At 35.3% G+C, this 25,005-nt stretch overlaps 1 protein-coding gene across 1 annotated transcript in view; it reads left to right on the top strand.

Annotated features, from left to right (window-relative positions):
• The window catches only part of BANK1 (B cell scaffold protein with ankyrin repeats 1), a 301,747-nt gene that overhangs the window by 229,585 nt on the left and 47,157 nt on the right, over positions 1 to 25,005 (top strand). The window contains exons 8-9 of the mRNA XM_019738939.3: positions 17,727 to 17,805; positions 21,424 to 21,732. Of these exons, the coding sequence (XP_019594498.3) occupies positions 17,727 to 17,805; positions 21,424 to 21,732 (388 nt within the window). The remainder of the gene's footprint in view (positions 1 to 17,726; positions 17,806 to 21,423; positions 21,733 to 25,005) is intronic.

Genomic DNA, 25,005 nt, shown 5'->3' on the forward strand with positions numbered 1-25,005 from the left:
TTCAATCTGAAAGAATCAACCAAGCCTGTAAGCCTACTAAAACGAGGCATGCTGTTGTTTTCAATAGCTATGGTGGATAACACAGAGGTCCCTTTCTCAAGTCACCCAAATTATTTTCAAGTTGTTTTATTTGCCATCTAATGCTTAAAATTCGAAGGAACACACTCAATAGAGCTTTAATCAGTTATGCATATTTTAAGTACTGTCCTGACTATATATTATTGTGTAACAAACCACCACAAAACTTAGTGGATTAAGACAATAATTGATTTTGCTCCTAAATCTGCAATTTGGGCAAGGCTCAGTAGGGTAAATTCAACTTTGCTCCAAACGACTTCAGTTGGGACAGCTCAAAAGAGGGTTGGAGTATACACTCAAAAATGGATCATTCGCTTGTCTGGCAATTGGAGCTCTGGGCTGAGAGCTCAGCTGGGCCTATGAGACGGGAGCCTCTATTCCTTTCCACATGGTTGAGAATCTCATGTTGCCTAGATTACCTGGGTTTAAGAGTGAACACTCTTAGAGGGAGTCAGGCAAAAGTTCTATCACTTTCATGGCCTCACTTCAGAAGTCTCACAGAGGCACTTCTGCCCTACTCTTTAGTCAAGGAAACTTCAAAGTCATGCCCTTTCCAAGGACAGAGAACATAAAGGGACTCACAAGGTCCCTTTATGCTAAGGGACTCACAAGGGTCTGGGAGAGTATATGGAGTGGGGCAATAGGGGATAGGAAATATATATATGCATATTCACACATATATAAGTATGCATATGTGTGTATATTTCATATTTGAATATATATATGTGTATATATATATATATACACATATATATGTTTCATAGTCATATATATTAACTATTTGAGCTATATAAAATGACCCTACTTTGGCACTACCTATGTCTATTTTTTATAGCAATTATAATCACCTGTCATGTTATTCATTAATTTGTTTGTTATCTGTCTAGCTGCCACTAGAATGAAGTTCTGTGGAGGCAGGAACCTTGTCACATTTTATTTACTGCTATATCCTTATTACTTGGAATACTGCCTGGCACATAGTAGGTGCTTAATTTATTTGTTGAGTGAATACATGCATGAATGGACACTGCCTCCAATATACAGGGCCATAAATTCACCAGCATAGATACTGGCTCTCAGGCTGGACACTGAGCATCAGTTAAAAGAAAAGTTGGTGATAGTCTCTTCCATATGTAACAAACTTGGCACGTAGCAGAGAAAGAATGTCATTCAAGCTCCTGACATCTGCATTTGCAATCCCATGGAAAATATACTCTATAACCACTTTCCTCTACATTTTGTTTCTCTTTTATAGACAAGCCATTGCTATCAGCATAGGGATTTTTTTTTTTTTTTTTTTGGATGACAACTGTGAAGTATTAAGAAAAATTCAGTGACAGATATAAGGATATTATTTGCCTTCCGAGGTGCAATTTGCAAAGCCTCATAAAGTCATAGTTAATAAGTTGTCTGCTTTGCCTTAAGGTGTTTTCAGTAGCTCTTACTAGTATTTATTTCAGAAAGTATATCTTTTGGCACACTATGGTTCAAGTAAAAGTGATGTGCAAAGACCTTGTTTGGCTTTAGAAAAATTAAAGCCCTCAAACCATGGAAAGCAATAAAAGATTACATGCCTTTTGTCAGGTATGAGATATGTTATAATGAATCCTTACGACAAGTACCTCCACAGCTTTAGTCATAAACACGTGTGGGCTGCTAATTGTGATATCCAATCAGATCCTTGATACAATGATGTGGCAACCTCCATAGACATTTGGGTTGTGATGAAACACTGTCTCATTGCTACAGTAGGGAAACAAACAGTAATATGAATTGTACAATGTTTCTCTGGTAGAGTATTTTTAAAATCTTAAATTTTGATTAAAGGTACAAAAAGAAATACATTAAATGCTAAAATATGATATTCAACACAATTTGGGGAGAATCAAGCATCTCTTTACTGAAGATCTCTAAAAATGTCAGTATTTTTTTATAGAATATTTTTATTAAAGCCCACAAAAGAAGCTTTCATATGAAAACTGCAACATAGCAATAATTTATGGATTCTCTTAATTTCCCCCTTAATATTGACATTAATATGTGATTGCATATAACCATATGACATATGAACAAGACATATTTATAAAATAAATGTGTAAAGAAGATACTACTTGTCAACCATCCATAGAACGTGATCTTTCAGACCGTTTCCAAAAAGTGATTATGCATTTGAACTATTAGTTCCAAAAATTATGAATTATAGCCAATACATAAGAGAGATGTGAACTCTGTCTTTGAAAACTTTTTTCTCCACACTTGGTTCTAGTGGATATGGTACAGGAGAACAGATAAGAGTGATAGAAAGGTCTAGTTGGCACAGTGTTAGATTTTTCCACTCATGGAAAAAAGACGCCTTTCATGGAAACATCAGAAAAGGAGTTCACTACTAACATCATCATCATCATTATCATCATCATGATAGATAACATTTACTGAGTACTTTACAATGGGCCAGGAACATACTAAATTTTTGTATGCAGTACGTATTAATGCATTTATTCATCATATAATAACATTCTTCTGAAGCAGGTACATTAGTAGTGCATTGTACAGATGAGCAAATTGAGGGACAGAAAAGTTAAACATTTGGCCAATGTCACAGAGCTAATAGGAGGCAAAGTCAGGATTTGAACTTAGCTGCTGGCTCCTGAGTTTATGTTTTCAACCACTCTGCTCTATTACTTCAAGAAGGCACATTACTTGTAAAGCAAAATGTAAACTTCTAATTCAGGGAGTGATATGATAATGGAAATCTGGAATTGCGTCGGGTGTTGGGATACAGGAACTAAAAGGGAGTTTCGGAATTTGGCACATGCTGTCATGTCACACTTTGCCTACAAATGAAGTGGCTTTTCCCCCATTGAATAATTGCCATAATACTTCATCTATGCCAAGAATCACCTCATCTAACTCTTGAAACAACCCAAAGTAGTAGGCACTTGATTTGCAGAGGAAAACTAGTTCTGAGATAGATTAAACAACTTGTTTATAGTTGATAGTCAGGAGCCACTTTGAATTTAGATCATCTTACTCCAAATCTGTGCTTATAATCACTGTCCTTGTGGTTCTCCCTCCTGGATACACAGTAGAATCCTCAGCAGAGTCATTGATAAATACCATTGGCTAGGTTTCACCTCTAGAGATTCTAATTCAGTTGGTCTTGGATGGGGATAGGTAGTTTCTAAAAGCTCCCCATGTGAATTCAGTGTGCACCCAGAGCCAAGATCATTACACTATCTCATACTGTTTTTCGTCTTCAAGTTATCTTTGGCCTCAATCTCCTAAAATGGAATAATCTAAATTATTCTTTCCAGGACAGGATAGGTCTAAACAGGAACCTTAAGTGATTGGAAGTCTCTAGTGGTTTCTTATATGTGTTTTATCATACAAGACATGGAGATTAGATGTAAAATAGATTTCTTTACCCAGTCATGAATAACGAGGTGGTTCTGAATAGGATGTCATAATTTTAAGTTAGTTTTTTTCTGATCTTCCTGACAGATAATCTTTCCATAACATTTGATCTACTTAAATTGCCTTCTTACTGTATTTTTGTCTTTAGTATACCTGGCCCACACTTTAGTTAGTGCAGCTCTGATTCACAAAAGGGTAATGTAGAAGTCACCTGTATTATGCTGCCTTACATTTGACTAATGAAAGTGTCTCATCAATCTATAGTCAGTTGTAGGTGACAATAAAGCTTTGTTAGCTCATATTTACAAGTCTATCTTTCTGTGGTTTTTTTGTTATTTCTTTTTAAAAGTAAAAGAAAAATAAAACCTTGAACTAATGGGCAAGTCTGAAAAGTAATATTAATTTAAGGGTGAAGAAATATAATTCCTAAGATATAAGACCTACCATCTGTATTATTATGTGTTAAGTATTTCATAAAGTGGAAATGTTTATTTGGACAGCTATGTGACCAGATAAAAATAATCAGAAGAAACAAGCACAAATCCAATATCTCTGTTTTAGTAAATGGCCTGTGTAACACTGGAAGAGTTGGTAATGACTATAGAGCTGTCAAATAAAAGTGGGTGTCGTGTTCCAGAGGCAAATCAGTGCTAAAAGACTAAGTACTTTGGCTTATCTTTAGAATGTGGGCTAAAGATTCAGAAAATTAGAAAGAAATCATGGATATAAAATTTTCTATAGTGATAGGTACCAGGGAAATAAGGAAATCTGAAACCATAATTTAAAATTAATTTTAGTCTTCCTGTCAGAAAACTTAAGCAAATGTAACTATAATTTGTGGGATTTTACTTTTATTTCTCTTTCTTTATTACATCTATCAAAAGTTTACCTGATAAATATACTTATCTGCTGAAAAGGGTAGCACTTTCTGGAAAATTCATTTTCAGGTAAAGAAATAGACAAGAAAATACAGACTTTTCTATCATTAGGAATAATCTAAATCATCTTTTAACGATTTTAAAGTCATCCTGAACTGTATCACAGGATTTTTATTGATTACTAGATTTTGTTGGATTAACTCCATAATTTTCTCTCTTATTCATTGTGGGGGCAGAGCCCCAGAAAGCAGTTTCCAGGCTCTCGGCCTCACGTAGACAGGTGCTGGCTCAGGTGGTAAATGGCCAACTGTGACTGCATGGCCATCAGCTGTGGCTAGTTGGCCGTCAGCTGTAACCAGTGAGCCATTGGCCACTAATATAACTGCTGTGGCTACGCTAGCAGAGAAGGAGAGGAGAGAGAAGAATGGGGGCTAGCAAGAAGATGACGGCTGGGCTGGCAAGCGTGGATGGCGGTTTGCGGACAGTGTGGATCCAGCCTCCAGTGAGAGTATAGTGCCGCCAGAGAGAATATAGTGGTATGACTCCCCTACCTATGGCTCCGTGGGTGTTCCTTTTTGTCCTCACCATATCCTGCGTTATGTGGGGAGCGGGACCAGAGACCCCGCAGGCCGCCCTGCACGACAAATGGCGCAGCGAGCAGGGTCTCCCGCACGACATTCATATTCTCTAAAAAGTATATTATTAGTCAAAGATAAAGGAGATGAATTTCAAATTCATCTTTACCACCAATATAAGGTGTTAAACCTTCATTATCATTTATAGAATATAACTTTGATCTGTAATCAGATATGATTTCTTCATTGAGTAAAAAGTTTCATTTCCACATATCTATCATTGTAACGCAGGGTGTCATGCAGGGTCTCTGCTCCCGCTCCCCACATAAGAACGCAGGACACGGTGAGGCCAAAAGGAACACCCACGGAGCCATAGATAGGGGAGTCATACTACTATATTCTCGCTGGCGGCTGGGTTGGAGACACAGGAAGCAGGAGCCACACTGTTCGCAACCCTCACTGCTCCGCTTGCAGGCTCAGCCACCATCTTCTTGCTAGGCCCCATTTTTCTGCTAGCGTAGCCACAGCAGTTATATTAGTGGCCAATGGCTCCCTGGTTACAGCTGACGGCCAACTAGCCACAGCTGATGGCCATGCAATCACAGTTGATGGCCATTTACTACCTGAGCCAGCAACTTTCTACGTGAGGCCAAGAGCCTGGAAACTGCTTTCTGGGGCTCTGTCCCCACAATTATTTTCAGTTTCTTTTAATGTCATCTGCACACAGTACAAATACTTTTGACAAAAAGCACTGTGCTATCATGTAAAGAGCACAGGTCTTTGGTTTATAAGATATGAACCCCAAAACCCTGGGTTATCCTGGATTTCAATCTCTGCTTTATATACTGTCAGCCATGTACAAGGCACTTATTTTTTCATCTGTCTTCAGCTACAGGACTCTTCCGGCAGGACCTGCAGGGTTGATATGAAAAGGTGATATATGTGTATGAAATTGCTTTGAAGATCATTAATTGCTTTATAAATGTAGAAAACTGTAATCAAGATCCTCCTAAATCTTGGAATCTATGTCTCTCATTATTTGACAGCAAGACAGAGGGGAGTGCTTCTAGCCACATATTACATATGTCTCAGAAAGGAATTGTAGATAAAACCCTAACTAGAAGAAACTCATTTCATCTGGTGACCTTGAACAAATCATTAAAAAAACTACTCTGCCTCTGTTATCCCATTTGTGCTATGAGCATAGTAACAGGTGATTGTATATATTGCTTGAGGTAGATTTTTGAAGGAGTAAGAGCCACACATGCCTTAGCTCTTCTACCAAGGAGACGCAGCCCATTAAGTTATCAAATGATACTACTGCGAAACCCATGTGGTTTTTACTTGTAGCATTTTCATCTTACAACGGTTTTTCTTTTTCTGAAAGATGGGGCCTAAAGCAAGATTTTCTGATTATAACATACCTCCATTCATCCCTTTTTTTTTTTCTCAGAACACCAGAAACATTTATGAGATGTTTCACTGTATTTGTACCCAAGTCAAATGGACGAAAAAAAACATAGCTGCCTCCTGCTTCTCAAAAAAATACCTAACTCTTTTACAAGCAGAATCAGCCGAGGAAAAAGAGCAAGGCAGCCTGCAGCCATCTTTGCTGAATCCCCCCTGTTGTCTCTGACCCCGGACCCCAGCGCCTCCATTAGCCCTCCTCTATGGGCATCCATACAACAATATGGGTTTATGATGTCCTGTTTTGCTTTCAAATGCCACCATTGCTGGTTACTTGTCTTTTCTTTGGGGAATAAGAGTAGGCCTTCTGTTTCCTCATAATTCAGACAATAGCCAGGAAAGGACTCCTTTCTGCGTGTGCTCTACAGGCATAATAAATGCTACGTACGTTATTATTTTTAATAATAACATTATTATATCTATCATATGTATTATAAGTATGTATGTGGATCTCTGTGTTGTAAGAGAAACTTGGCTTATCCTTAATTAGAGTTCCATGACCTAACCTGCTTTCTGCTATTTAATGTGTTCTGAATAAATGTTTTTTTAAAAGTAAGTAAAAACATAAAGCCCTTTTGCTATTATTCTCTAGAGACTGAATTTTGTCTAAACTGAGTTATAATTGCTTTAGTTTGATAAATTTCTAAGCAATTTAACTTTTTGGTGAGGAACACATCTTTACAAAACTTCAAACAGTCCTCAAACACAGGGCATAATATTTAATTTTTTATTTATTCACTTAGCGCAGCTCAGCTGTTAATAAATGCAAGTCTCAGATACAGTACTCAATCTTTATCTTGCTGTTTAATCACATGATTCATAATGATGTAAAGAAGTGCAAATATCTATACATAACATTAATAAGTAATGCTAAAAAGCTAGTTGACCTGGTGATTCAATAATTATATTTATATGTGCTAAGCCATTATTGATTTCTATAGAATTTTACCCTAAACAGTTTTAGAAGCACTTTCAGACAAAACAAATAACATGAAATCCCCTGTCTAGTGGCATATGAATTTCTTTTTAATTTTTTTATAGACTGTATTTTTTTAGAACAGTTTTAGGTTTACAACTAAATTCAGAGGAAGGTACATAAATTTCCCACACTCGCCACAGCCTTACAAAAACATAACCTCCCCTGTTATCATTCACCAGAATGGTACATTTACAAGGATGAACCTACATTGACAAATCTTAGTCACCTAAGTCCATTGTTTACCTTAGGGTTTACTCTTGGTGGTGTACATTCTGTGGGTTTACAAAAGTATAATAACACATTCATCATTATAATATTATACAGAGTATTTTCACTACTCTAAAAATCCTCTGTTTTCTGACTATTCATCTCTCTCCCAACCTCACCTCTGGAAACCACTGATCTTTTCATCGTCTCCATAGTTTTGCCTTTTCAAGAACGTCATATGGTTGGGATTATACAGTATGTAGCCTTTTCAGACTGGTTTCTATCAGTAATATACATTTCAGTTTCCTCCATATCTTTTCATGGCTTGACTTCTCATATCTTTTTAACACAGAATATTATATTATCTGGATGTACCACACTTTTTTTATCCATTCAACTACTGAAGGGTATCTTGCTTGCTTCCAAATTTTGACCACTAGGAATAAAGCTGCTATAAACATCCACATGCAGATTTTTGAGAGGACATAAATTTTCAACTCCTTTGGGTAAATAATAAGGAGCGAGAGTGCTGGGTCACGTGGTAAAGGTATGTTTAGTTTTGTAAAAAACTCAAACTGCGTTCCAAAGTAGTTGTACAATTTTGCACTGCCACCATCAATAAATGTGAGTTTTTTACTCCACATCCTTGCAAGCATTTGGTGGCGTCAGTGTTCTGGATTTTGGCCATTCTAATAGGTGTGTAGTGTTGTCTCATTGTTGTTTTAATTTTTATTTTTCTGATGACTTATGGTATGAAGCATCTTTTCATATACACTTGTGCCACATGTATATCTTCTTTGGTGAGGTATCTGTTAAGATCTTTGGCCCGTTTTTTAATCTGTTTGTTTCTTTTTTTATCATTGAATTTTAAAAGTTCTTTGAATAACTGTCCTTTATCAGATATGTCTTTTGCAAATATTTGCTCTTAGTGTGTGCCTTGTCTTCTAATTCTTTTAAAGTTGTCTTTCATAGAACAGAAGTTTTTGTTTTGTCGTTTTGTTTTTTTTATGAAGTCCAGTTTATCAACTATTTCATGGCTCATGTCTTTGGTATTGTATCTAAAGAGTCATCGCCGTAGCCCGTCACCTAGGTTTTTCCTATGTTATCGTCTATGAGTTTTATAGTTTTGCATTTTACATTTAGGGCTATGATCCATTTTCAGTTAACTTTCACGAAGGATGTAAGGTCTGTGTCTAGTCTGATTTTTTCACATGTGGATGCCCAGTTGTTCCAGCACCAGTTTTTGAAGAGACTATCTTTACTCCATTATATTGCCTTTGTTGCTTTGTCAAAAATGAGTTGACCACATTTATAGACAGTATTTTACATTTAAAGACTTTATTTTACACTTTACCTATCCCTTTGTGAGACCATTCTTCAGTCAAATGTCATGGCCTGTCATTTGGACATAAATAGCTGTCTACAATCAGAACCAGAAAATCCCCTCTCAAAAAACATGTAAAGTTAAAGCTGAAGGTAAACTGCATTAGGCAAATTTATTTGAACTTTATGTAAGGTTACACACTCATGGATTTACTTACAGATGGAAATGAATACTAGACATACCCTGATTTCCATTAGGCTAGGCCTGATTTCCTTTGGGCTATGAATATGAAGATTAGGAATGATTTTTCAGAGTGAAATCTGCCAAATAAATCACTTGAAGTTTTAAAATGCTAAGCTACTACCTCACAACAAAGAATGATGCAATTCTCAGTGGCAGAATGGAGTGGGATGCTCAGTTTTCAATAATTGTAGAATATAAACAGCAGTATGCTTAGTGTCTTGGTTGGGGCACCCAGAAAATAAAATTTATTTCATTATTTTATTGTAAAAACTTTCAGATTTCTGGGCTAACGAAAATGGTGCTTTTCTTCCAAAGTGAGCTTATTGGTTTTATTGATTCTCTTCTATTTTGATATTACATGTGGGTGTAAGGGAAGTAAGTTTATTTAATATATAACAATGTTGTTTCTTCTTCCACAAAAGTTTTCCATTTTATGTTACCTTAAAGGTATTATTGCTTTCAACAGGTTTGCACTCTTACTAGCTTATCACATTTATTCTGCTACAGTTTTGAGTTGTCTTTGGTACATAAGAATGAATTTCTGTATAATATTCCTTAAATAGATCTGTATTTACGTAAGATCTAAGAGTGTACATCTTGCCAATGTACTCATCAAAGTTAAGTGGAATGGCAAAAGTCTTCTGATAAATGATTTGAATGGAATCTGGTAAAATGGAACGGGGTGAAAATGGTGGCTTTTAATAAGCAAAATTATATATTGAGGATACATGTGTTCTCTCAGGTTTCTCTGATTATGAGATACTACAGTGCTGCTGAATGATTTAATAGTGTTACTAGTCAAATGCTACAGTTTCAATGTAAAATTGTGAAATGGGAAGAAATACTTAGAGTACTATGGTGTGTTGCAATATACTAAAAGCTAATGTTAAATACACATATATAAAATAAGTATTTTTGTACACTTTCATCCACAGTGTCTTTTCCCCATATAAACAGCATTTTCTAAATGCTGAAGGTTTGCTAGCAATTTTATTCACTATCAAGCTGAAGGTTTGCTAGCAATTTTATTCACTATCCCAATATCTCTTCATTGATTTATAATTTACCTTCTCTGACTGATCTTTCATGTTTTAAGTGCTCTGATCAATAGAATTGAGTCTTCCTATTCTGCATTTGGATTTTAGGGATTATTTCAGCCATACAATTATCTATTATAAATAGATTTGCAATATAAGCTTTAAGAATCTTTCTGTGAAGCTGTAAAAGCTTGTCAAAAAAAAAAGCTTATTTTCTTTAACTTCAAAGCAAGCTTTATGAAGCTTTAAAAAATCTTGTCTATGTCATCTCCTTGATATTTCTTAAATCTTCTTTCTCCGTTAAATATTTTATTTTTTCGTCCTCATTACCATTCTCCTTGACTATTAAATAACTTCCTCTCCCTCTTATCCACTGTTGCCAGAAATATTTTTCTAAAATATGGCAGGTACATACCACTTCCCACTTCTTAGGAAATAATGACATACTCAAAAGTGCTTAAAACTTTATAAAATAAAATCTGAATGCACCACCCCATCTTGGCATTCAAATGTATTCCTCCATGCAAACTAATCAAACCAGCTATGAACCACTCACCTAGTCTTTCTGCTGTTTCAGTCATGCTCACCCATTGACCAAGAATTTCCTTCCTCCCTTATTTTACAGAATAAAACCATACTTATGCTTTAAGACTTAGCTTGAATACCACTTACTCTGAAATGTTCTCTGTTCCATCAACCCAATGGAAATGATTGTATGTTTATTATAGCATTTTGCATGTATGTGTATATTTTTAAAGCTTGTTTCATTTTGCCTTATCTACATGTCTTCTCTTTCCCACTAACTGTAGACTATTTGAGGTTTGGGATTATGAAGTTTTCTATTTCTGTATCTCACATTGCCTAATACAGTGTTTTGTGCCTATGTGCTCTGGATGCTATACCTGTCATCTCCGTGACCCTTGCTTGCAATAAAGCACTTTCACTAACATGTTTAATCTATTGTTTTGAAAAATAATTCTTAAGAGCAGTACAGTAGTCCTATAATCCTTCACATCATGGTTCCTGAAAGGGAACTCTGTATACATGATGTCTTCCATTCTTCATTCCATTTTACTGTTCAAGAGTCTTTGATCCGGTATGAATTCACACAATGCCATTGTAATTCCCCTCAGCAGGGTCACGAGTGACCTTGATGAAAAATGTTTATGAACTGTTTTTAAAGCTTTTCCTTTTACTGTGGGTAAAGCACGTAATGTTGTGATCTACTTGAAATTCTCTTAGTCCATTCAGACTGCTATAACAAAAATACCATAACCTAAGTGTCCCATAAACAACAAACATGTACTGCTCACAATCCTGGAGGCTAGGAAGTCTACGTTCTTGGTGCCGACAGATTCAGTGTCTGGTGGGGGCACTCTTCCTGGTTCATAAATGGTTGTCTTCTCACTTTGTCCTCCTATAGTGGAAGGGGTGAGAGAGCTCTGTGGGGTCTTTTTTGTAAGATCACTAATCTCATTCATCAGGGATCAACCCTCATGATCTAATCACCTTGAGCATTAGGATTTCAAAATATGAATTTGGAGGGGGGTGGACACACATATTCAATCTAAAGCACGCTCTCTCCTGATTTCTCTGATCTCTGTCTCTCCAGGTTATTCTCTTCTATGACTATTTCTTGGAGGATCCTTTTCTGTCTCCTAGAATCTAGATCTCAGAACAAATGACATGTCCAGGAATCATCATGATATACATATAAATTGAAGGCTATGGGGTAGATAAGAGCACCCAGAGAGAATACATTCTGTGAGAAGAGAAAAAGGACAAGTATGAAACCCAGGAAAAGTCACTTTAGATGAACAGGGTTGAGCAGTGCAGAACATAGACTGCACTTTCAAACAACTGTTGCTTGGAAAAATATCCAAATTATTACATTTTTTTATCGTGACACATTATTTTTATATTATATCAGAGAATATACTAGTTATCCACAGGTTCCTTCCAGACTCTGGACTCCATAATGTTAAATATAGATAACTAATTTTTACATTTAAAACTACAATTCAAAAAAAGGAATGGCTTTTAATGTTATCATTCCCATATTGGTGACAGAGATGCCTAAAGTCAAACCAAGCATACGATCAATGAAGGTGTTGGTACGTCACAGATGCAGCCACAGCTATGATGGGTTTGAAACATACACTGTCAAAATAGGGCTGGATTTTAGTTAAAAGGGTCAGGTGTCCAAGCCTGAAGTTCACAACTGTAGATGGAGCTGCATCACGGGCAGAGGTCAAGACCAAAAGCTGTCAGTACCAGGACCGGAGGCTCTATGGGTCACCACTCCAGGAGGTTGCCCGGAGGGCGGCCTCAGCGTGGAAGGAGAGCTGGGGTGAGCATGCTCAAGTGGAGGTCAGAATGAGAGATGTGCCAGTTATAGAAGCCAATCCTCCAAAAGCTTTTGGAATGTTAACTTTTTTAAAAGTTGTTTCCCTAAGTTTGAGAGACTAGCTCTCAATATGTCTACTGTTTCTTTCTCCCTTTCTATGAACTTTCAGATGAAACCATCACTTGTCCCCTTGACACCTGCTTTTTCCACGTCACCAGATTGTCCTCGTAGGGCACACTTAGAAAACTGAGTTTCTCATATGTATAATGAGACTTCTAGCCGTTGTCCACCTGGTTAAAATGCCTTTTCATCACTTAATTTTCCATTGTAAGATTGTGTCTTAAAAAAATAGAGCCTATTTCCTCAGGTTATTCCAATTAAATTTTGGCCCATACCAAGGAAAATGTCTACTTCTTCCCCCATCTGAATTTAACAGCTCCACCTCTACTTCATTCTGCTTCATTCCTCTCGCACTTATGGACAGAATTCCCATTTAATTTCTACATCCAGGATTCTAATTCCTATAAGATAAAAAAGAAATTTTCATGAGAAATGATATTAATATGCTTTTGGACCATATTCCTAGGTGGCATAAGAAGAAACAAATCTTTAAAAGATGTAATGAGAGCTAAGATATTTATTCCTACAATGTGCCCTTGAAAAAACTTTTTTGAGACTTTGTTTGTTGTTATTCATGGCTGTAGTATAACATTGTGCATCACTCTTAACATTTAGTAAGAATCATCTTTATTATTTCAATGGGAATATTATCTCAGATTCTGCAGCCCAGTGCATTCATTTTAGGTAATATATAAAATATTACATGGTCAATGTGTTGCTCTTCAAATATATATATATATATTCTTCTTATTCAAATATATAACAATATATTCTTCTTATTCTCATTCCACAGGATGCCATGTGCTTTAAAGTTGGCAAAATCATTTATAATCAACAAGATGGAAAGTTGAGCTAATTACAATATCTTTAGAATCTCATAAAAAGATTTGGAAAACAACTGTCATATGAAGATTGTTTTTATTCACTTCCCCAAAATCAGAATTAGAATATCTTTAGAATCTCATAAAAAGATTTGGAAAACAACTGCCATATGAAGATTGTTTTTATTCACTTCCTCAAAATCAGAATATTATGATCAATTTGTACAGTACTAGCTGCCAAAAGCATGTGGAGCTTTGTATACCTCGATCAACAAGTTTTCTTTTTAATTTATCCTTCATAACAAATTATTTTAATTTTTTTTAAACTTGTGTAGTGCAACGACTATTTAGGGGCTGGACTGTTACATTGACATGTTCAGCTACTAGATTTTGTTGTAAAGGCTGGATTTTTCTTTTAAAGAAGTGGGAATCAGGCAATTGTCAAAATAATTTATTTTTTTTATTAAAGTATAGTTGGCATACAATATCATGTTAGTTTCAAGTGTGCAACATAGTGATTCGACATGCACATATCTTATGATGTGATCACCACACTAAGTCTAGTAATCAATCATTTGTCACTGTGCAAATTTATCACAATATTATTGACTATATTCCACTTCATCTTTTTCACCCATGCTCCCATCTCCCTCTCCTCTGGCAACTTTCAGTTTGTTCTCTGTTTCTATAAGTCTGTTTTTGTTTGGTTTGGTTTATTTCTGTGTTTTTCAGATTCCACCTATAAGTGAAATCATACAATATTTGTCTTTCTCTGTCTGACTTATTTCACTTAGCATAATTCCCTCTAAGATAATTTTTAATACAATATCCTCACCCAAAAAGCAAATGAATAAAACTGTGCTCTGGTTATCTGGTTACTTCTTAATCCTCCCTTTCACCTGTAAGGACTACGTTTATTGTAATGAAATAAATAAAATATTGTATTATTATTATTTTATTATTTCTTCCTCTGCCAATAAAAATGTGGTATTTTGAGAATGGGAGTTATGTCTCTATTTTTTTAACCTATTTTTCTTAGTTGCTAACAATATTTAGCACATAGTAGTCTTGCATAAATATCTGATAAATGAATAAAGTCAGACTCTAGCTCCAGAAAAAGAAACTTATGAAAGTAAATATCTACTTTTCCCTAATTCTTATCTCTATTAGCTTGTAAATTATACAGATGCTTTTTAATAACAAAATCATACTGACCTACTTAGGTAAGATAGAAAGTTCATATTCTAATTTTTTTTCTGTAGTAGCAGAAATTCCAGAGTCAGATAGTTGAGAGGATATAAGTTAAATACTTATTGGTTCATATTGATGATTCCCCATCAAGCCAATATGGTCACCATGCTTGCTTAAATGTAGATCTATATTTTGTCTCATGAAGGAAAATCTAACATGTGCAGATTACATTTATTGAGTATTTAGTACGTGATACATCTTACTTACACTATTCCAATTTAATTCTCCCGCAAATTGATGGCATAGATATTACTATCCACATTTTGCAGGATAGAATATTAAGACTTAGAGTAAAGCATCTTGACCAATTGCACACAAATCGTAAATAGCAATTATAATTTGTTCTTATATTGACTTCAAAATCCAAGCTGTCCACTGCACCACACAGCCAAGTGTTAAAGTGATTAGATGTGAGGTGCCATCATACTTCTCTTTGAAGCATCATTAATTTCATTAGACAGTTATTAATATATCACTAGATCTAACAATTTTCAAAATAAATTTGATTGTAAGAGTAAGGAACTCAAGTAAGAAGCATTTGTTTTTTAGTGTAAATTTTCCTAAAGAGCCTTTCATTGCTAAGAAAACATTTACTCTCTGCATAGTCTGATTGTACAAAATATCAAATTTATACAATATTTATTAAAGTACTCCTATCAGTCAAACTCAACTGTTTTTTAAAACTTGAAAGCAACTTCTTTCTTTTTTTTTTAATTTTATTAAATTTATTGGGGTGACAATTGTTAGTAAAATTACATAGATTTCAGGTGTACAATTCTGTATTACATCATCTATAAATCCCATTGTGTGTTCATCACCCAGAGTCAGTTCTCCTTCCATCACCATATATTTGATCCCCCTTACCCTCATCTGCCACCCCCCACCCCCCACCCCCCTTACCCTCTGGTAACCACCAAACCACTGTCTGTGTCTATGAGTTTCTGTTTCTCATTTGTTTGTCTTGTTCTTTTGTTGTTTTTGGTTTATATACCACATATCAGTGAAACCACATGGTTCTCTGCTTTTTCTGCCTGACTTATTTCGTTCAGCATTACACTCTCAAGATCTATCCATGTTGTCACAAATGTTCCTATATCATCTTTTCTTACCGCCGAATAGTATTCCATTGTGTATATATACCACAACTTCTTTATCCATTCATCTATCGAAGGGCATTTTGGTGAAAGCAACTTATTTCAATACATTTTTGTACTTGCTTGTTTGTTTGTACAAATGTTATATAGCTTAAGTTATGACATAAAAATGATTCCATTAAGCTTCAACCATTAAGCACACACCAACACACTTGCCCACAGTCTCTATTAATTCATATTGATTTTGAGTTCATAATGTCTAAGCTTGTGAATAGTATACAGGAAAGTTTCACATAATTCCTGAAATCATTGAAAACCATTCCTGTTTTTCAACTAGTAAAAATTTCTTTGATATGACTTTAAGAGTATGAATAAAATCGTATTTGTATTGGACCTTTTTAATGTATTCTTGATCTACCTTTTGAAATGCAGAGGTCAGGCTAATTGGAAACAATGAACAGCTATATTAAATAATGCTTTTAATACCAAAGCAGACAAATATCAATCAACATGTCAGTCTCCCTGATAAAGTTACATGATGCTCATATTGTCATTTGATTGAGTCCACCAAGGGAAAAATATAATTTAAATAGAAAATGAGCTTCTGCATCAAGCTCAGTAAAAAAAATACTAAAGAGATTTTTATTTTCATGATTCCACTGGAAATCAAAGATCATGCTGCTTCTCTGGATAACATTAGTTAAAAAAGAAGAAGTCCATGGGGCTCCCTTTGGTCAAAGTGGGTGAAGAAACAAATCGATTAAGTCAATAGATAGGACAAATACCCTTGCATATGAAGGCGGCTATAAATTTAATAATGCTTTAATATGGATGTTTTTAACTTTTAAAGGAACAGTCCAAATGCAACACATATAACCTAATCCTTTCAATCAATTTTATTAAGAACAAAGTCATAAGTCATTTGAATAATCATTTGGAGTCTGTGGTAACAAAATGTGATCTGTGTTAATGCAACCGGACTTTATTCCTTTCTCTAGATGCTTTTGCACCAATAGAACTGTCACTGGTATTACTTAGCTTTGTTTATGAGCACAAATAAGTTGCATGAATGTAGACCCCATGTCTCTTTCAGAGATTACTTAAAAAGACTAACAATTCCATAAATAACAGGTTTCTGTCCTTTCTCAGTAATTCTCCCTTCTAAGTGCAGTGGAACTGATTTCAGAAAGACAAACATAAATTCCCTTACTCGGTTTCCTTTTTCTTTTTTTTCTTTTTTTTAATTTTATTTTATTAAATTTATTGGGGTGACAATTGTTAGTAAAATTACATAGATTTCAGGTGCACAATTCTGTATTACATCATCTATAAATCCCATTGTGTGTTCATCACCCAGAGTCAGGGGGGATCGAATATATGGTGATGGAAGGAGAACTGACTCCTTTTTCTTTTTAAAGACGGAAACTAAGCCCCTCTACAATTTCATTGTTTTTCACTGTATTATAATAATTGATGTAATTAAGAATACCTTTTGAACAGGTAAAAGATACAGACATAATAAAAGAAAGCAAAACTCATAGTTTTTAAGATAAATAGTTGTGTTCAATTTTATTCAGGAGTTATTTATTACACCTAAATTTTATGATTATTGCTTTGAATCGCAGTTGTAATGTTTCATTTTAAATCCATTTATTCCTTATTTTAGATGTTCTGTTGCCCCAGTTGTACTTTTAATACTATGTGTCATTGAGCAATCATAGATGGCACAAATATAATAAGATAGGTAATATAATTAAATTAAAATATTTAAATGAAGACTTTAAAACTATTTCTTGTTCCTATAGCCATCAGTTTTCCATTTGGAATATGTAAATTACAGATTTATTAAGATTAATGCATATTATTGAACATTACATTTATTTTTTTTTAGATCCAAGAAATTAGCAGAAATAATGACCAAGAACATGACTATGAAGAGGATATTACCTCATTTTCTACATATTTTCCCAGTAAGTGTTCCTATATGTTATGTATATATGTATATATATAATGTTTATGTTAGCTATATGTAACTAGAAAAGTAAGACTGAAGAGAGAATGAAAAAGTAATTCACTGAATGACAATTTATAATATGGCAGAGATATTACTAAATTATCTGGCTAATTTAAATACTTCTAATAAGTTTGGTGTTAAATAATCAAACACCCGTTTTTCCTACCCAAAGAGAATATGCAAGTCAGGTTGATATAAATATTTTGACTATTTAACAACTATAGGGTTTTTTGTTTGTTTGTTTTGTTTTTAACAGTGACATTCTTTTCAGACATTAGTTTTCTCAGCTAAGAAATGAGAAAGTTGCACAAGGACACACACAAGCTAAGGCCCTCAGTGGCTGCAATAGGATATAATTCTATATTCTAATATCTGAAGATAAATTCAGAGTTTTTATACATATATGTCACTCTGCCCGTTATACCAGATTCCAACAGCTTGCTCAACATCTTCACCAGCATGTGTGATCTGCATCTCCCACCTAACATTTCCAAACTTGGACACCCTACCTAATTCCTGCCACTCCCAACCTGCTCTGCCTGTTGACTTCCTAATTTCAGCAAGTGAAGACTCTGTCCTTGGTCAATTCAGTCCAAAAACCTTAGTCACCGTTGTTTCTTTGATTTTTTTTTTACTTTGTCTCTTACCGCGTATCCAGTCTGTCCAGTAATACTGTTGACTCTACCTTTAAAGTAAACCCAACGTTCAGCCGTTCTTCCCCCTTTCCTTGTGATTTAGTCTAGTCCACGCTGTCATCAGCTCTCCTGGATTATTGCAGTAGCACAGTGGCTCTCAATAGAGGGCTATTTTCCATCCCCAAAAGAGGATATGTGTCAATGAACAGAGATATTTTTATTGTCATGACTTGAGAAGGGACGTTTGCAACTGGCATTGGGTAGAGACAGCAGAAGTGCTGGCAAATATCCTACGACGCACAGGACATGCCCCACACAACACAGGAGTATCCAGTCTGAAATGTCAATAACACTGCACTCCTCTTAAGGAACCCTGCAATAGCAGCTCCCACATTTGCCACCCCAAACTATACTAATCACTCTTCTGCTCCAAATCCCCCAATACCTTCCATTGTACTTATAATCCTTACCATACCTACAAGGCCCTAGATCAGGGGTGTCCAAACTGCGGCCCGCAGGCCAACTGCGGCCCATGATCCATTGTTAATTGGCCCGCAGCAAATTCCAAAAATATATTTAGTTTACTTAAATAAACCAGGTGAGGCAATACGTTCTTCACCTCGAGTGAGTGGCCAGCTGTTTGTGTATTTCAGAGTTTTTGTACATAGTGTGAATTTGTACATTCACACTATATGAGATACATATAGTGTGAATGTATTTCACCGCATATGGCCCTTGGTGAAAAACGTTGAAAAAAGTTTGGACACCCCACCCTAGATCATCATTCCATCTGTGACCACTTGTTCACGGCCATGGTGATATCTCACACATCAGGCATGCTCTTACCTCAGGGCATTTGCACTTGTAACAGTGTACAGTTGATGCTCAACTAAACTTTATTGACCATCAGTTTTTCAAGTGATAGGTTGACCTGCATGTCAAATGAAATTAAATGCAATGCCTTAACTATCATTCATTGGCAAAATCAGTAAACTCCTTCTAACATTATTGCAGAACACAAAATAATGCTAAATATTGAAGTAATGAATTAATGCACTAAGTTTTAAAGTTATACATTTTATTGTCACTTATAGTGATAATGAAATTGATGATAGGGCATCATTGATAATGACCATATATTTGTTATGACATTTAATCCTCAAAAGACCTGCCTGTAGTAAGAAAACATTATTTCAGTTATTTGTACAGAACAACCTTGTTTCTGCACACAGTTTGGATCTAGAATTGTCTCATATGTGAAATTCAGTGTGACCAGACTCAGGCCTCAGGCTCTTCCATGGAAGAGGGGGTGGAGCACAGAACACCCTAAGTCAGCAGATTTCCATTGGTTCCACCGTTGCTATGAAGCTTGCTAAAACCCACTGACCCACTACCTGACTCTCCAGGGCTGGATTCCAGTTTTGGACAAATGTGACAAGGACCAAAGAGACTCTGTTGTTAAGACAGTATATATGTAAAACATAAACACTGAATACACAAGTAGTTTCCTATAGTGTGAATGTAATTCTAAGTTGATGATCAATTTGCCCAGACAGAAATAGTGAAGTCCCTTTGCTAATCTGAGCAATAATTTCTTTTCAGTCATTCCATCATCTATTCCATTAACATTTCTAGAGACTACTTTGCTTCAGGTTCAATGTTTGGTGTTAGAAGTAGAAACATGAATGAGATCTGAGCAGAGATCTGTGCAAGAATGAAAGGCCGTCTTCTCTGCCCAGGATTGCAGCTTTAGTCCTGGCAGCTGTATCTTTTTCCTTTCTCACATGAAAGAAGAGAAAATTTTTTTTAAAAAAAGGAAAAGAAAAAGCCCATGTAGAAATATGGGGTACCATCATGAGCATGATTTTTCTGCAGTTTTCCATTGTTTTCCATTGTTTTCCCAATTATTTTTCCATTGTTGAAAATTTTCTACAGTGTAACTCTTCATTTTAAAAAAATCCTTTTTTCTGTACTCTGCTATTTGGCTTCTTTGGCTGTACTTTTCTTTAGCAACACTTGAAAACAATAATTATTTGCTTTCTTTTGCACAGACAATAACAATAATTTACATCTTCCCTGCAATACAGAGATTCAAAAGTTTGTTTTAAAATTTTGTGAATGCTTTACTTAGAGCAGAATTTTTATGAAGAAAATATAAACAAAACTTTTTTAAGATTTAAAGTTATTGCATTATAATATTCTTTTCTGTTTTCTCCGTGAGAGATTAGGGAGCATTTATTGTGTACAGTATAAAAACAAATGCTGGAATTATGATTCTTAGAATAGAGGGAATTTGAATCTTTTGGTTGAGTTTTTAGGATACATTTTATAGGTGACAGAGCTGAGTCTTAGAAAGATTTACCTGCAGTTAGTGATTTGGATGGCTTCCCCATGAAAAAAAAATTAACATTTTTTTCAAGTAATATTTTCAAGAATTAAAATATCATCTGTTATATATATATATATATATATATATATATATATATATATATATATATATGTATGTATGTATATATGATTTATTTCTGTTGTATTATTCACAAGCAAATTAAGATTTATTTTTTCCTTGTCCTTACCTTTTCTATCACTTACTTGTTACTTATCAGGTCACTTACACTGTTTTCTAATAAAAATGCCTTAATGCAGTCATATCTATGAATCTGTTTGAAGAATAACTCCAGAGAATCAGAATGTTATATGTATAAGTGTACCATATATTGAGGTAGCAAGATATAATGGAGCTTTAACTGTTCATTTGGTAAATATTTTAAAAGGCTAAGAATGACTATTCACCAAAATTATGCATTTGTCAGCTTTTCACTATATCATATCATAAAAGTTTTATTAGCAGTACTACCACTTCTGGGCAAAATTACAGAATATGAAATGCCTCCCGATGGTGTGTTTAAATGAAATCGTACAATCTTCATCATCAACAGGCACACAGAACCCAGAATTTCATCATGAAAGTGGGCAGACACACAGGCAGGGTGCGGAAGGCGCTGAGGCAAATGAGATATCACAGGAAGCAAAAGAGAATGAATTGGGCACGGAAGCCGAGCACACCCTGCCAGAGCTGGGCAGTGGGAGTTCTGAGGACCAGTATGATGACTTGTATGTGTTCATTCCTGGAGACGATCCAGGAAATAATCCAGAAGAGTCACCCATGAGCACCAAACCACCTCTCCCTCCACCGCGACCAGCGGCTGCTGCCTTCCAACTAGAAAAACCTCATTTCACATTACAAGGTAAGATTAAAGTGAAAACAACAACAAACTTTGACAGGCTTACATGGCATATAGTGCAGTGACAAATCTATACAGAGAAGATTAGCTTTTAATACCAAGAACATCTTTCCTTCTGTTCTTTAACTAGGGCACAGGAAATCAGACACGAGATATCTGTCACTAATTCTCTCTCTCTCTCTCTCCCTCTATCTTTCTTCCTTCCTTCCTTCTTTCCTTCCCTCCTTCCTTCCTTCCTCCCTCCCTCCCTCTCCCCCTGCTCTCTCTCTCCCTCTTTCTCCTTCCTTCCTTCCTTCCCTCCTTCCTTCTTTCCTTCCTTCCTTCTGGAACAAAGTCTAATTATGAAGCTTTAAGTAAGTGAAGAAACAACACTTGGAAGTAGTCTTTAAATTTATCACATAAAATGAACCTCAAATAACATGTCAAAAAGTAAATAACAACTTTGCTTTTAAAACATACTGTTAGTCTTCTGGGAAAAGGGAAAGGCTAATATATTACAAATTTGAAAATGACCTTGGGCACTTCTTCACTCATTTGGCAGCTTCAAGGAAAGCAAGTAGCAAAGGCTTTATCACACCCTGCATTCAGACCAAAGTCTAAGAACACTCTATACACGTATTGCTCAAGTGGAAGAGCAGTTAATGGCTGTGATCACGTGTGCTCCCAGATGCGTGTAGGATTAAGGTGTGTAACGGGGAGTGTGGTAGGGAGCATTAGCCGCAGCTTCCATATTGGCCATATTAGCCTGGAATGTGCAACAGCCTGACAGACTTCCAGCTCCAGCTCACGCTTACAGTCACTAATTATCCCCCACTTTATTGATCACTATATTATATTTACTTTTCTAATTCATACAATGTTCTTACAAAGAACAGTTAATAAGGAAAATGAAAGAAATATCGATTATCAAAACCCCTTTGGTCACTATACTTTAGTTGTTGAGTCCTAAAAGGCTATAAAGTACATAAACACTGTTTGAAAAAGTGAATTTTGAAGCCATGAAATTGAACATTTGTGTCCTTGAAGTCTCTGTCTCTATGAAGGTTCAAATCAATCAACATAAATCTGTATTAAGGTTATGCACTATATTTACAGATGGAAAGTACTGCTTAATGGAAAGTATGGAAAACCTAATGGGCACTCCTCTGATTCATTAACTCATTTAACAAATATTTATTGATCACTTATTATATATCAAGCTCTTATAGACCATTGAGATAGATCAATGAAGTGGGTGTACAATATTGGGGTGGGGGGAAAGGACATAGATTAGTAGTACACTGACAACAAAATTCCAGTATGTATATTATTATCATTTCAACAGACGTGAATAATTTCACATAATTACTACAAGTGATAGTTAAGAAGGCAAAGTTGTCTTGTACCAGGTTAAATCTCTTAAATGGAAAAATCGTATTTTTCGTAATGGAAAATTATATATATGGTAGATTGGTTAGGAGTTCCAAAACTAGTCTACGGAGAGTATTCCCCTGGTATCCAAGACCAGAAGTATAATGCTGGCTAACATATCTTTTGAAAACTGTTCAGTATAAGAGGGAAAATGAAACAAAAACCTACTCCTTTTATTTGAAAACTATTTTTACATTTCATATACAGTGTTACTTTTAATCTCATCTTTTCGTAAGGTTGATATTGGCAGTAAATGGAAAAGCAAATGTCAATATTTTTCTTAACATTGTGTAATGAAGGTCTTTGAAAGTATGCCTGGAAGTGTCCACTTATTTTTGCCAGACTTCATATAGGTGTTTTGACTTTAGCTAATGACACCTTCAGGAATTCTCCTTTAAGAGTAAGCCACAAATTACGGGAAAAGAGAAGTTTCCTCATCAATGCCCTAACCATCGACATCCGCATGATGGATTTATGGACGTATTTATGGGAGAGAACAATAATATAGAATACTTTAGCACACTTCTCAGTTTATAAAGAGCACATTGTCTCTTCTATCTTTACAACAGACTGGCAAGGGAACCAGCACGGTGATTCCTCTTTGACTCAGACCCAAGACCAGGGAGCCTGTTATTAGAATGTGTTAGCTATTTCTCTGAACAGGTGTCCTTGGCTTCTAGGATCTTTCTCTTTGTTGCACACTCTTGCCTCAATGATTTCAAAAATCAGATTATAGGAGTTATTTATTTTAATCTTTGTTTACTAGTGTACGACCTGAATTGAGAAACCTCATGTTCCACTCTGACATGAAAAGTATAATCTAGTACATTGGGAAATAAAAAGTAAAATGTATTACTTCCAGTGCAAGCCCAACTTTAGAAAGAGTTAGGAAGGAGGTGGGTGGAGGAACAAAGATAACAGCTCAGGAAATGGGTTCGTAAAAGTAAGATAGTTCACATATTCCACTAAAAATAAAACTCTGTAAAAGTGTTTCCCACACACTTAATCTGGTTTCACCTGTGGTGCTGTCAGTGAAACAGAAGTCATGAAGTCAAAAATCTCAATCCCGTATTATTCATAGGGGAAAGGCAAGTCATAGGGTGTTAAAGTTAGCTCTAGGCATGTAGGCCTGAATACTTATTGTGTTAAACTAATGGAAACATTCAAACGTAAGGCTGTTGGGAGATGATCTAGGTCTTTCCTCATAAGCCTACCCCAAACCATTGCTGAATCTTCTTATAATAATATCTGTTTATCCTGCTCTACAACTCGTCTTTCTCCTCAGCTCTAAGTATTTCCACTATAATATCTGTAAGTAGACTGAAGTTTTTTTGTTTTGTTTTGTTTTTTTGGTCAGAGTCTCACCTAAGAGAAAGAAAAAGTCGCCCTTAGTTCACATGCATGAATCTCTCAGAACAACATAGAAAACCAATAATTTTTCAGTCAGTAACTGAAATTCTTTCCATTTTATTGTTTTCATTAATACTTTAAGCAAAATGTTTGTCAAAGGGAAAAAAATTATTTAATTCTCATTGGCCTGTCAGAGAGCCAATAAAGTTCTTTTCAACTTATTCATTAACTGAAGTACATGATATCTTTGTCTTCTAAATAACTGCTACTAAAATATGTTAATATATTTTTATAAAAATATTTAAAGATTTTACGAAGTATGAGAACCATAAAAGACTATTATTTTCATGTGAATTAACCTTCAAGCCATTGATTATCCATGCCATCTTTTTTTCATATCATGGACCCTACTTTCAGTGTCCTTTTCTGAGAATGAGGTTCATGTTGGCTTGTAGAAATCAAGACTTTGAAGGTCAGTTTCTCATAGTCAGAGTGAGACTTACTGTAAGAAACCAA

This window comes from Rhinolophus sinicus, chromosome 1, assembly GCF_057876585.1.
Source record: "Rhinolophus sinicus isolate RSI-liver-muscle chromosome 1, RSI-T2T, whole genome shotgun sequence".
Lineage (NCBI taxonomy): Eukaryota > Metazoa > Chordata > Mammalia > Chiroptera > Rhinolophidae > Rhinolophus > Rhinolophus sinicus.